The sequence below is a fragment of the Daldinia loculata genome (assembly GCF_022478755.1).
Source record: "Daldinia loculata strain CBS 113971 unplaced genomic scaffold F4817scaffold_34, whole genome shotgun sequence".
Lineage (NCBI taxonomy): Eukaryota > Fungi > Ascomycota > Sordariomycetes > Xylariales > Hypoxylaceae > Daldinia > Daldinia loculata.
In genome coordinates, this window is record NW_026054888.1 from 111,490 (window position 1) to 124,666 (window position 13,177).

A 13,177-nucleotide genomic window follows, 5' to 3' on the forward strand; every position below is an offset into this window, starting at 1 on the left:
GTTCGCGCGTTTGCGTGTTTGTGTTCGTGTGCCCGCATGATAGGCATAATTTACTCCGCACTTAGGCCAAATGATAGAGAGCCGTTATATGATTGAGTTGAATCCCGCACGGTACTGTGTTACATGTATGCAGGTTGGCCATGGAAATGTGAGATGTGAGATATGAGATAATGCGGCCTACCGATTCGAAAGCCACGTTATCGGCTTGAGACAGAGAGACTCGAAACGGAGAGACTCAAAAACCGAGGGACATCTAGTCTCAACTGTTTGCCTTATGTTGCTTTACTTCATTTTTATAGAAGTAATGCTCTTGCTTTCTCCTAGAGCTTCGCCAATATTCTACTAAGGTAACATTGCTCATTATCGACGACAACGCGATGTCATACCAAGCAGCTGCTAGCGGACCATCACCAAATCAAGATCAGGACACTAACTTCCGATCTCGAGCGCTTAATAAGTTTTTCTATAGAATACTTGAAGGGAAAGGGAAAGTCACTGGGGTTAGAGATGCACAAAAGTTTCTCGAGTCCATTGTGAACAGAACTGACAGGCCAGACTGCATCGAGAGGTTGGCTTCGTCCAAAAGTGGTCAAGAAGCCCTCCACAAGTCATTGACCATAGATACCTCCGCCCAATTCATTAACAGTCATGTCTCGAATCTCTTGAAATTCCTCGCGGACCCTGCCCTGCAGAGGGTTTGCGAGGGAGAACTCCTCAATCAAGTCCTTTGGGTTATGGTTGACCCATCGTTATTCTGGGATAGTTTAATCCAGAATGTAAAGTCCGAACAACTTGAGACTCAAGTCGTGGAGGGCTTCGCTTGGCTACTATTGCAGTTGATATTATTGCCACAGCTACAATCGTCCAAGTTCCGAGAAACCGCACTGTCGCTCTGCCAGGACGACACTCTCAAGAAACTCGAGGAATCGTCATCTCCGATATCTGGAAGCATATTTCAGAAGATCCGGGCATTAGTCCAGCCTTCACAGTCTGTTGCGAATTCTCATCTGGTCAATAAATTTAGTCCAGGGGGTCGCCACGATAACGACTTCGCTAATTACCATGATATATCAATCCTTCCTACTAGGGCCGAGATGGAATCTGCCGAGATGCCCTTCTACATGCAGGCTGGGGTAGCATTTGAGGAAGGGAACGTAAATCGTGCGCTTGACCACCTCGACAATCAGTTCCGTCTCCTTAGAGAAGATATGCTCGCAGATATGCGCGAAGACCTCAAAAACATGAGGAACAAAGCCAGGAGGCAAAATTGGAGAAACATGGTTATAAAAGATCTCTCGTTGGAGGATATACACAGAGACTCAATGGCGAATGACCGGCCATGCAATCTGGTGCTCAGATGCTCGGGGGATATTTTACCGCACATGAATAAAGCGAGTATCGAAGATAGAAAAAAGGAGTTGAAGAAGACTCCAGCATTCTTAAAGCACCAAAGCTTTGGTTGCTTTATGAAGGATGATAATCTCCTGGCATTTGCATCTCTGGACAGGAACGAAGATAAACTATCGCTTAACCCGCCTCGCATCTGCTTACAGGTCGTAGGTGAAGATATGTTGGCAGACCTTTTAGTAGCTTTGCAAGGAGGCACGGTTGACTTTTTACTTGTTTCAACCCCTATTTTCGCCTACGAACCGATTCTAGAGAGACTTAAGCGGAAGACTGATGTTGAACTCGACCACGATATCCTGGTTCGATCGAAGGAACCACAGGAGTCACCAATCAAGCCGGAGGCCATTATTGATGCCTTGGAGGCGTCTTTAGCTACCCCGACTGACTTACGGCAGCTAATTGATGCCAAAAAGAACATCAACCTAGATCCATCACAAGTTAAAGCCCTCATATACGGGCTACAGTATCAAACATGTCAGATACAAGGTCCACCAGGTATGAAAGTCCCAAGAGCGGCTACTATAAGGCTATAAACTCTAACCTATAATACAGGAACTGGAAAATCCTTGGTTGGTGCTCTTCTAACGAAGATCTTACTCGATAAAACAAATGAGACGTTGCTAGTTTTATCATTTACGAACCATGCACTTGACCAATTCATTGAGGACTTGCTCGACATTGGGATCGACCGCAGTGTCATTGTCCGACTTGGATCGAAATTCACTGATCGAACTGAATCTCTCACCTTGAAAAATCAGACAGCCGGCTATGTTAGGCTATCGAGGACTCGGCAAGACCTAATTAACGCCGAGAAAGCCAAGTTGCAGTCATTGGCTGAAGGAGTAGAAAAGCATTTCGATGCCTTTTCGGAATCACGAATATCTTATAATGACCTGTTAGAATTTCTCGAGTTCTCAGATACAGAGAGTCATTTCTTTGATGCACTCGAGGTTCCAGAAGCAGCGGATGGTGAGACACGTGTTGGAAAGAAGGGTGCCTCGATGAAACCCGACTATCTCCTCGATCTCTGGGTAAATGGAAAGCAGCCCGGTCCGTTTGCTAAGGATAAATCAGATGCTTCGTCTAAGGAGGTATGGGCCATGAAGAAGCCAGATCGGCAAGCGAAGATTCAGGAGTGGAAACACGAAATTCATCGAGAGAGGATTTCCACGCTCGCCAAGTGGATTACTGACTATAACAAAACCCACAAGATCCTACAAAGCTTGCGGAAGGAGAAAACAGAGCAAACTCTCCAGAGCAAGCGTATTATCTGCTGTACTACTACTGCGGCATCAATGTATGCGCAAGAAATACAGTCCGCTGCGCCCGGGATTATCGTCGTTGAAGAGGCAGGAGAAATCTTGGAAAGCCGTATGTATATTCCAAAGCTGTTTACCCACCCTCATCCCCTTTTCAGGTATATTTGTGGTCATCCACATTTATCAAGAGATGAGTCGACTGCTGTAACCGAGAAACCCTTTCGTATTATTCTCTTAGTATGAATCGCTAATTCGAGATATCCAAGACATCCTCGCGGCTATGGGTCCTAGCACGAAACAGCTCATCCAAATCGGTGATCACAAGCAGCTTCGGCCGAAGGTGAAGAACTTCAAGCTTACCGTGGAAGCTGGACGCGGGTTTGATCTCAATCGGTCGTTGTTTGAGCGGCTCATAATTCAGGGGCAACCACACTGCACGCTATTAAACCAACACAGAATGAGGCCAGAGATTTCGGCTTTGATAAGACACAACTATCCTGACCTAGAAGACGCAAACGATACACAAAACCGACCACGGCATTCAGGATTTCAAGATAACGTTGTCTTCATCAATCATAATAATCTTGAAGAGAAGCACAATGTTCTTGTTGACAAGCTTGATCCCACCGCTGGATCAAGTAAGCAGAACATCTTCGAAGCGGAAATGGTTTTGAAGTGTGTCCGATACTTGGGACAGCAAAATTATAAAACTTCGAATATAGTAATTTTGACTCCATACCTAGTAAGCTTCGATCAAATAACTGTATAGCATTAAGTCGCTAATATACCATAGGGCCAGCTATCATTGCTCAAGAACAAACTCAGCAAGGACCATGATCCGATCTTGAACGACCTTGACTCCCACGACCTTGTCGAAGCCGGGGAAATACCAGCCGCGAGTGCAGGCGTAAATAAAACGGCTATTCGGCTTTCAACTATAGATAATTACCAGGGAGAGGAGAGCGATATCGTTGTTGCCTCATTGACTCGCAGTAATGATGATGGAGATATTGGATTCATGTGTGCCCCAGAACGGCTCAACGTGCTTGTCTCTAGAGCTCGAAATGCATTGATCATGATCGGTAACGCGAGTACCTTCATGAATGCTAAGAAGGGACGAGATGAATGGATAAGATTGTTTGACCATTTGAAGAGGGATGGGAGAATCCAGGATGGATTTCCGCTCAGATGTGAAAAGCACCCAGACACGAAACATATTGTTCGTTCGCCTGATGAATTTGAGTTTTACTGCCCAGACGGAGGATGCACTTTGCCATGCAATGAGTTGTTATCTTGCGGCAAGCATACGTGCTCAAAGCGATGTCATCTACGAATCGATCATTCAAAGATGCCTTGCAACGCCATCATCAACGATGTTTGCTCACAGAAGCATAAACTGGTATGGGCTTGTTTTAACAAGACTCCACCCGCCTGTCAGATTTGCCGTCGAGAGCAGGAAGAGAAGGCTCGAAGAGCCCGCAGGGACAAAGAGCTAGAACTTGAGCGGCAAGCAAAGCAGCTCGCATACGCTAAGCTGCTAAAAGTCCTCCAAGACGACATCGAGAAGCAGAGGAAGATGATTAAAGATGCCCAGGAGGAGAGAATAAAGGAGCAGACTCTACAGCAGCATCGCCTTGAACTTGCCGAGTTGACAAAACAGGCCCGGAAACCCGTCATTAACAATAACAATCCCGTATCAGATACCAACGCTAAGCAACAACCGACTAAGCATGCAGTCAAGCCCAGCAAAGACGACAACCAGAATCCCCAACCCAAAAACCCACCTGCCAATAACATGCCAGGCCAATGGCCCACCGAGAATACGTCTACATCGAGTACGGAACATGACGATGATAACAACAATGGCAACAAGAACAATAGTAACAAGGGTAATGGGAATAATCATGGTGGCAGCACCAATGGCGCTAGCAATGGTGGCGGTAACAATGGCGGTAATAACGATGGTAAAAACGACGGTAAAAACGATGGTTACAATAGTGATCACAATGATCACGATGATGATAGCCCCGATGACAGCACACCTGGAACCCCTCAAGGCCGGCCATTCCCATCTAGGGGACCTTCAGCAGCCGAAACAGATTGGCAGTATCAGAAGAAGTACGAAAATGTCTTCAATGAAGCTCTTGACTCTCTATTTAATATGATCGGATTAGAGAGTGTGAAGAAAGAGTTTCTGGCAATAAAGGCAAGAATTGATACTGCCATTCGCCAGGGGGTAGACACCAAAGATGAAAGATTCGGGGCAGCCTTGCTAGGGAATCCTGGGACAGGCAAAACAACAGTTGCCAGATTATACGCCAAGTTCCTATCTTCCGTTGGAGCGATTCCTGGTGACCACTTTGAGGAGACTACCGGCTCACGGTTGGCTAATGACGGAATACAAGGCTGCCAGGCGCTGATAGATAAGATCCTTGAAAAGGGGGGTGGCGTTTTTTTCCTGGACGAGGCATACCAAATTGTGTCTGGGAGCTCTTTTGGTGGCGCTCAGGTGCTCGACTTCCTTCTAGCAGAGATAGAGAACCTCACGGGCAAGATTGTATTCGTCTTCGCCGGCTACCGGAAACAGATGGAGGGTTTCTTTGCCCACAATCCAGGCATCCCTAGCCGTATCCCCATTGAGATGAGTTTCCAGGACTACGAAGATGATGAACTGCTCAAAATCATGAACTACCAGCTGATGAAGAAGTACAACGGCCGCATGCAGGTCGAAGGCGGATCTGAAGGGTTGTACATGCGGGTTGCGGCGCGGCGTATTGGTCGCGGTCGAGGGAGAGAAGGGTTTGGCAACGCCCGGCAGGTGGAGAATGTACTGACAATTATCCTCAGAAGACAGGCAGACCGCCTGCATCATGAGAGGCGTCAGGGAAACCGACCGAACGACTTGTTGCTTCAGAAAATTGATCTCATCGGTCCAGAACCGAGCAAGCAATTTTCTAGTAATAAAGACTGGCAGAAACTCCAAAGCATGATCGGGCTGGGTTCAGTCAAGCAGTCAGTCATGGTTCTCGTCGACCGCCTACAGACGAATTACGAGCGAGAGTTGAAAGAACAACCCCCTGTCGAATGCTCTTTGAATAAAGTCTTTTTCGGGAACCCCGGAACTGGAAAGACAACAGTTGCGAAGCTCTACGGCAAGATATTAGAGGCCCTAGGCCTCTTGAGCAATGGTGAAGTCGTTATTAAAAACCCATCAGACTTTGTCGGCGCGCACCTTGGTCAATCCGAGAAGAATACCAAAGCTATTCTCGAGTCTACGAAAGGGAAGGTTCTTATTATCGATGAAGCCTACATGCTTGCTGGTGGGAGTTCAGATTCAGGGGGCACCAGCGATCCGTATAAGACGGCAGTCGTGGATACCATCGTTGCCGAAGTCCAAAGTACCGCACTCGAAGATAGATGTGTCTTGCTACTCGGTTACAAGGAGATGATGGAGGATATGTTCCAAAAGGTCAATCCGGGTTTAGCACGACGGTTCCCCATGTCTTCCGGTTTCAACTTCGAAGACTATGATGATGGTGAACTTCGGCAGATCCTCGATCTTAAATTGAAACAACAGGGATTCAGGGCCGGAGAACCTGCAAAGAGGGTTGTTAGCGACGTCCTCCGACGTGCGCGTAATAGACCCAACTTTGGCAATGCCGGCGAAGTCGACATCATCCTCGATCGGGCTAAAGATAGTCAACAGAAACGTCTGTCGATGTCCCCTCAAAAGAAGAACACCGACGTCCTAATCCCTGAGGATATCGACCCCGAGTTCGACAGAAGCGAGCGTGCCGGAACTAATATCCGCATGCTTTTCAAAGATGTTATTGGATGCGAAGAAATCGTCGAGCAATTAGAAGGCTACCAGCAAGTCGTCCAGAACATGAAAGCTATGGATATGGATCCCTGTTCGCAAATCCCCTTCGGGTTTCTCTTTCGTGGACCACCAGGTAATCATCTTCCCCGGCTTGTATTAACTATTTCTAATCCATGATAGGAACCGGTAAGACCACGACGGCGAGAAGGATGGGTAAGGTATACTATGATATGGGGTTCCTCGCGGATGCTACTGTAGTGGACTGCTCGGCGACAGATCTAATAGGCCAATACGTTGGCCATACCGGGCCCAAAGTCCAGAAGAAGTTCGACGAAGCCCTGGGAAGAATACTCTTCATCGATGAGGCCTATAGGCTTGCCGAAGGTCACTTTGCCAAGGAAGCAATGGACGAGATTGTCGATTGTCTGACCAAGGAACGTTACCACAATAAACTTGTAGTTAGTAAGTATAATCCCAGAGTGCTTATCTTTGTCGTACCAATTTCCAAATTACATCCTCGAAGACAAGTTTCAATATTACGACACTATGGAATATAAACTACAGCTCAGGGCTACTTCTAATACCGTTATGAATTATAATTGCTGACTCTAAACACTATAGTTCTCGCGGGCTACGACAATGATATTAATCGACTGATGAACCAGAACCCCGGCTTGACCAGCAGATTCCCAGAGACAATCTCCTTCCCTAACCTTCCGCCACGCCACTGCCGGGACCTTCTGTTGCAATGCCTACAGAAAAAGAAGCTAAACACAAGTGATCTAGAGGCATCGCCTACACTAGACGGCAAACTATTGAGTCTATTCGGCACACTTGCGCAGACACCATCCTGGGGTAACGCTCGCGACGTACAGACACTCGTCAAGTCCATCTTCTCCAAGATCATGAAGTCGAAAACGCCTAATCCCAGTCGCATGGTACCCGAGGACACCGTCATAGACGTCATCAAAACCATGCTCGACGAACGCACCAAGCGGGCCAATACCGCTCCCACCGACCCCTTCCCATTCCCCTCCCTTCCCCTCCAGCAAGCCTTCCAGGACCCTCCACCCCCGCCAAAGATCTCAACCGCGACCGCAATAGACACAGCCCCGCCCCCAGAGAAAAAAGACGAAGAACCCCCCAAGAAAGACAAGGACGGCCCAAGCGGCCCCTCGAACGGCCAAGCCAGCATCCGCGACGCCGGCGTCTCCGACGCAGTATGGGAGCAGCTGCAGCGCGACAAAGCCGCCTTCGAGCAGCGGCAGCAAGACCTCGCCAAAGCCAAGCGCGAAGCCGAGGAACTCGAGCGGCAGCTGCGCTTGCAAGCCGAAGCAGCCCAGCGCGAGAAAGACGAGGCGAAGCGCCGCGAGGAACTGCGGAAACTAGAGGAGGCGCGTGTAAGGCACGAGCTGGCGGAACGGGCACGCCGGGAACAAGAAGAGAGGGTGAAGAAGGAGAAGGCGATGCAGGAGAAGCTTAAGAGGTCGGGGAGGTGTCCGGTGGGCTATAACTGGATCCCGCAGGGCGATGGGTATAGGTGTGCGGGAGGCTCGCATTTTATGTCGAATAGGCAGTTGGGGATTTAAGTTGAGTGAAAGGGACGGTGTTTAGGGGGTGTGTGAGTTAGGAGAGTGTGTTGTAGGAGTGCTTTGGGATGACCCATATTTTGAGGGACAGGAGGTGCCCGACATAGTCATATCTAGTTGGATATATGGATATGATGATGGATTATGTATGGACATTTGACATTTGGGAATTGCATGCCCCTAAGTTGGTACGTCAGAAGAATAGGCTCATGATGCATGTGAGCTTTCCTATTCCTACGGTCATGGTAGAAGGCAGATATTATAATACAGTATGAAAGCATCTATACGTTATAAACAGCTGCCTAACTGGATCTTAAAGTGAAGAGAGAGAAAACCTATGTCCAAGTCCTGTCACTGTCAGTGTAATTTAGCAGGAGAACTAAGAACTTCTTGTTAGTTCCAGTTATTACTTGGTAACTCTCTGAGCCATGCAGGATGAAAACCCCTTATAGAATAAAGAGTAGAAACGAGGGCTATTATTGGAACATTGTCCAGTTCGCCTACTAACTATGTAGGGTCCTGTAGCAGCTTTAATTCAACCGTAAAGGCTTTCAAATCTTGAAATTTCTCCGCGATACCATGTACCAACATGTTTCAAGAGTCTTTAGTCTTGGTAGCAACGTTGACTACTTTAACATCTAACTCGGATAAGTCATTTTTCAGGGTCTCGTCAATGTTACTGTAAACTTAAGGGAAGAAAAGGGAAGTCTGTCAAGATGCCTCTTGTCTCAATTTGACTTGTCGATTCACGCTTGATATACAGGAGTAACGTATAAGAATATTTATCTATTAGTTATACGATGACCCTTAACTTTCTCACATCTCATTAGTTATAACTTAACAAATTTTATATCTTTGGGGGAGGAATTCCATATTCACGATAATAGGTAGATTTGGCCGAGGCAATTACCGTACCCACCCTCAACTAAGCAATTATAGTTAGTATATCAATCACAACCCCTCAAAAGACTTCAAGTAAACGAAGCCTAGACAATCTAAAATACCAATAGTGTATTATTCACTGCATAATCCTGTAGTAGTTCTAACAGTATAATAGAGCGACATAGAAAAGCCTAATTCAGTAAAAGTGCCTCTTCTACCTATGAGACTCTAGCCTTACTAGAAAATATTTTATAGTATTCTAGCATACTTAAATAACCCGTGGATCGTATACATAGAATGGTAATACTCTAATGGAAGTTTATCGTGAACGTGACAGACAAACGTGAGTAACCCAAATGGAGAGTCATGGGGCCTTACACCAACACCATCAACAGCATCCGGCACTATAATAAAGCGCAAAGAATTATGGTCTCCAACTCGGGGTCCCACTCAGGCATCAAATGAAGGTATTGCAAAGGTTCGATAATGGATATTTTACACGTATGATGCTGCAGAGGAAGTCAGGCATGTCGCCAATAACGCCTGATTTCTTAAAGCAAGCCAGTGCTGGCCAACGCTCAGCGAGTTTGATAGGTCAGAATGGTAGACAAAGGCCGTGGAGAGCCCCAGAAGGAACCGGCCGATGCATTCAGGGATCCAAGATTGCATGTTAGGTTTTTAACCCTGACATTTCCTGCCTGGATCTTCATCGAATGTATGTGTAAAATTGAGAGGAACTCATCACGATTGTTTTTCGATATATATAAGGTATATATATATATATATGTATTCCTCGAATAGGGCAACATGGTTACTTAAATTCTCCGAATAACAAATGACAGGAAGAGAAAGTTATTACAGCACGTGAAAATCGAGATCGCGCGACCCCTTAAAAAAAGACGGACCCACAAGAACCCTGCGCACAGACATCATCCCTTGCTCTAGAACCAGCATCTAGACCAATCATATCTCGCCATACGAAAATCCCTCCACCTTTTTTGCCAGTTATCGCCAGTTATCGTCATCACCGCCCATTACCAATCGCGTGAACCCATTTGTCGACCTGGGGTCAGTAAATAATAGAAGAAAAAAAAGAGAGAAAGAGTTGCACACCACCACCATCAAAGCCCAGTAGTAAACTTGTCTTTGTCTTTCCTCCCACAAACCAGTCAACGTGTTATATTTTCCCATCTATTCCATTCACCTAACTACACATAACGACAACTATCTGTTATCGCATACCATAGGCCGACGCCGTGTTATGTTCACATTTGCTCTATCGTCCCTTCGCCACCGTTAGCGTCTCCGTACCTGTCACTTCCGGCTTTCTCAATCAAAGTACATAGCTTTAGGGGTCTAGCGGTGACCGGATTCTCTCAGCGAACACGAGCCCAGCCCAGCTCAGCTCAGCTCTTTCCTTCTGCGATCGATATTTACTTTCACGACATAGCTTCGGTGTCGCACCATCACATACATCCCTTCTACTGCCTAGAGAAGGCTAGTCCGGACAAAATACACATACACACGATCAATCATGGACCGAGGTAGTGATTCCGCGTTATTTGACGCCTTACAAGGTACGTAGCTCATTCACCGCGTTTCACGTTCCTTCAGAATAACCTCATCTCCATCCATTCATTCATTCCATTTCCCCCTCTTCCATTCTTATCCGTGCTATTTAACATACCTACCATACTCCACATCTTCATCTCCTAAATATCTACCCGAACAAGCCGCTAACCCCTCCTCCTCCACAGGCATCTTGCCCGAGCAGACCCTCACCCTCATCCAAGCCCACATGCAGGACCCACAGACCGCCCTCCGAGCCATATGGCAACAAACCACTACCCTCACACAAAAAGCAACCGCAACACTCTCTCCCGTTCTCGCGCCCCTCGTCCAGCGCGGCATGCAAGCCCTACACGACTCGCCCGACCTAGTCGTCCTCGCCTTCGTGCTAGCCGCTTTCGTGCTTGTCATCCAGGTGATATCGTTCGTACACCGCACCATGATGTACGTGACGCGTTTAGCATTCCGGCTCATGGGCTGGGCTCTATTCTTTGCCCTGCTAGCCTTCGTCTGTCGTCGGGGCCCTGAAGCCACAATCCGGGACGTAGTTGTCTTTGTTAGCAAGCTGGCTGGCTACGCGTCCCTCGTCAAGGATATCTGGTGGTCCGAATACCAGAAGTTCGATGCTCAGACCAAGCGCGGTGGAGCCCCTGCTGGGACTAGGGGAGCACCTTCAGGAGGTTACACCAGGTCGAGCAATAGTGCTTGGTGATGGTTTGGGACTGGGTTAGTGCTACGCGCGTGACTGAAAATAAAAAGGGGTTAGGGCATCTCGTCGTTTAATGTCTTATCACGGCTTGGGAATGAGTTATGACTATGAATTGCTTTTTTTTCTTTTTTTGTACAGAATGAATAAACAGCATGACAGTATGTGCCAAATATACTCGAATTTTTGGTATCTGAGTTGCCTCAAGCCAGTAACGCCGTCGCTATGCAATTACATGTGTCCAACGTTGCCCTTCGTGATTAATCCTTATGCCGTATTCCTTTTTATATTATACTTAGGCAAATCCTTTTTATCCGCCGCTAAGAAATCACCCATCAATACCATCATCCATATTGTCAAACTCATCATCCTTTAATTCCTTCGGCTCTTGAGCTTCGTGATACTGGATGCAGTCGTCGATATAGCTGAGAATGGCCCCGACGCTGTCCTCATCTTGCACATCTAGCTTTAGGTAACTAACCATGCTAAAATTCTCGATTAGGTTTGCGACTGCCCGGTTGAGCTGTCGAAAGCTTGAACCTCGCATGACGGCATCCTTGTCCTGGGGGTTGGCCGCCTCGTCCTCCTCTTCTGTCACGCCCTCTGCCTTTCGCCGAGCAATCTCGTCTGGATCATCGTCCAGTAGACCAGTATCTGGCGTGAGGAATCGTTTCATATCTTTCTTGCGGACCTGATCTTTCACAAGATCCATTTTTGACAGAATATTGATATGAGGAACCTCTAACATGATCATAGCACTCATGGCGCTCAGAGTACCAGCAAAGAACTTGGCTCTATCCACGATAAAAGTAGCTTCTAAGAGATAGGCAGCACAGAGCCGAATGTCAAGAGAGCCGGATCGTGTCAAAAATCGGACGAGGGCGGGTAAGATAGGAACGTGGGTATAGAGCTCGATTTGACCGGGCATGTCAAAAATGATTAGGTACTCCTCAGTGAGGGAGTCTAACGCCTCCGTTAGGAAATCGAGGTTTTCCATGAGGAATTCGAAACAGTAGATAAGACCGCCATTTGGACCAAGGCCCATCTCCTCCATGACATCTTGGAGCGATATTAGTTCCTTGATGTCTAGATCCGGCGTGTGTTCGAAGGACTCGGCGGCAGGATCGAGGTTGACGTAGAAACACGAGCGACGGTTAAGTTGCAGGTGGGTTATGAGGGAGGCGCAAAAGGTAGACTTTGGACGGCAACGTTAACATTAATCCATCATTTGAACCCCAGATAACACAAAGCTTCAGCAAGCATCTCAACAAGCTCGATAAGCTTCGTAATGGTAAAGGGAAGGTTACAAGTAGCGCAAAGAAGAGACCATCACATACCTTGCCAGCCCCGGCAGGGCCCATTACCATAACCCCGAACTTACTCATGATGTATTATCAAGATTTGCTTAATATCTAGATGAGACGATTACGTCGTATCCTGGGCGGATTCGGTTGATCGAATAAAGAAATAATGGAATGCCTGGTAGGACTGGACCTAGTAAGTGTTCAGCCTCGTCTTGACCGTGGCGTACATAGTAAACACTCAGCGCCAGTCGAGGAATTTTTCTTAGATGGTGGGGTAAAAGCGATTAGGTACTGCATGTCGCAAGGTTAAGACGGTGGAGGGGCAAGGGTCTGAATCAATAATTGAAGGGTCCAAAATGTAGAGTGGGGCTAAGCTGACCAAGTTATCTCGTAAGCTTCCTCTCTTACTGCATAAAGAATGGGACGAATAGCCTTGCAAGTATACACAAGTATCACGTTTAGCTTTAGAGACAATAGATATTTGATAGACATTTGATAAACATTTGATAGGCATTGTCTATGGCTACTACGGTACCTGAAGCTAGGTATTCTCTCACAGCCTTGACGGAATTCGACTCTGAAATTCCGGAATATGGGCCGCTCCGATGCCAGTGGAATTTACCGTTTCCCGGCAAAATGTT

General features: G+C 47.0%; 3 protein-coding genes across 3 annotated transcripts; 2 read left to right on the top strand and 1 right to left on the bottom strand.

Annotated features, from left to right (window-relative positions):
- The first annotated feature begins 19 nt into the window (after nt 1-19).
- Nucleotides 20-8,452, top strand: F4817DRAFT_155340 (P-loop containing nucleoside triphosphate hydrolase protein). The gene is made up of 6 exons (XM_049298031.1): nt 20-1,902; nt 1,960-2,778; nt 2,933-3,408; nt 3,460-6,619; nt 6,667-6,948; nt 7,108-8,452. The coding sequence occupies exons 1-6, from the start codon at nt 378-380 to the stop codon at nt 8,073-8,075; spliced, it is 7,230 nt and encodes a 2,409-aa protein (XP_049157760.1). The 5' UTR covers nt 20-377; the 3' UTR covers nt 8,076-8,452.
- A 1,509-nt stretch (nt 8,453-9,961) lies between these two features.
- F4817DRAFT_341647 (uncharacterized protein) lies at nt 9,962-11,403 on the top strand. The gene is made up of 2 exons (XM_049303785.1): nt 9,962-10,534; nt 10,715-11,403. The coding sequence occupies exons 1-2, from the start codon at nt 10,492-10,494 to the stop codon at nt 11,236-11,238; spliced, it is 567 nt and encodes a 188-aa protein (XP_049157761.1). The 5' UTR covers nt 9,962-10,491; the 3' UTR covers nt 11,239-11,403.
- Nucleotides 11,404-13,054, bottom strand: F4817DRAFT_341650 (GPN-loop GTPase). The gene is made up of 2 exons (XM_049303786.1): nt 12,570-13,054; nt 11,404-12,427 (listed from the first exon to the last, which is right to left on the bottom strand). The coding sequence occupies exons 1-2, from the start codon at nt 12,615-12,617 to the stop codon at nt 11,561-11,563; spliced, it is 915 nt and encodes a 304-aa protein (XP_049157762.1). The 5' UTR covers nt 12,618-13,054; the 3' UTR covers nt 11,404-11,560.
- Nucleotides 13,055-13,177: the final 123 nt, after the last annotated feature.

What these genes read in the sequence shown, in the direction of transcription:
- F4817DRAFT_155340 (XM_049298031.1), top strand. Translation starts at nt 378, where the DNA reads ATGTCATACCAAGCAGCTGCTAGCGGACCATCACCAAATCAAGATCAG. An exon ending in TCAGATACAAGGTCCACCAG is followed by an intron (nt 1,903 to 1,959) that starts GTATGAAAGTCC and finishes CCTATAATACAG; the next exon opens with GAACTGGAAAATCCTTGGTT. An exon ending in TAATTTTGACTCCATACCTA is followed by an intron (nt 3,409 to 3,459) that starts GTAAGCTTCGAT and finishes AATATACCATAG; the next exon opens with GGCCAGCTATCATTGCTCAA.
- F4817DRAFT_341647 (XM_049303785.1), top strand. Translation starts at nt 10,492, where the DNA reads ATGGACCGAGGTAGTGATTCCGCGTTATTTGACGCCTTACAAG. An exon ending in GTTATTTGACGCCTTACAAG is followed by an intron (nt 10,535 to 10,714) that starts GTACGTAGCTCA and finishes CCTCCTCCACAG; the next exon opens with GCATCTTGCCCGAGCAGACC.
- F4817DRAFT_341650 (XM_049303786.1), bottom strand. Translation starts at nt 12,617, where the DNA reads ATGAGTAAGTTCGGGGTTATGGTAATGGGCCCTGCCGGGGCTGGCAAG. An exon ending in GCCCTGCCGGGGCTGGCAAG is followed by an intron (nt 12,428 to 12,569) that starts GTATGTGATGGT and finishes TGCCGTCCAAAG; the next exon opens with TCTACCTTTTGCGCCTCCCT.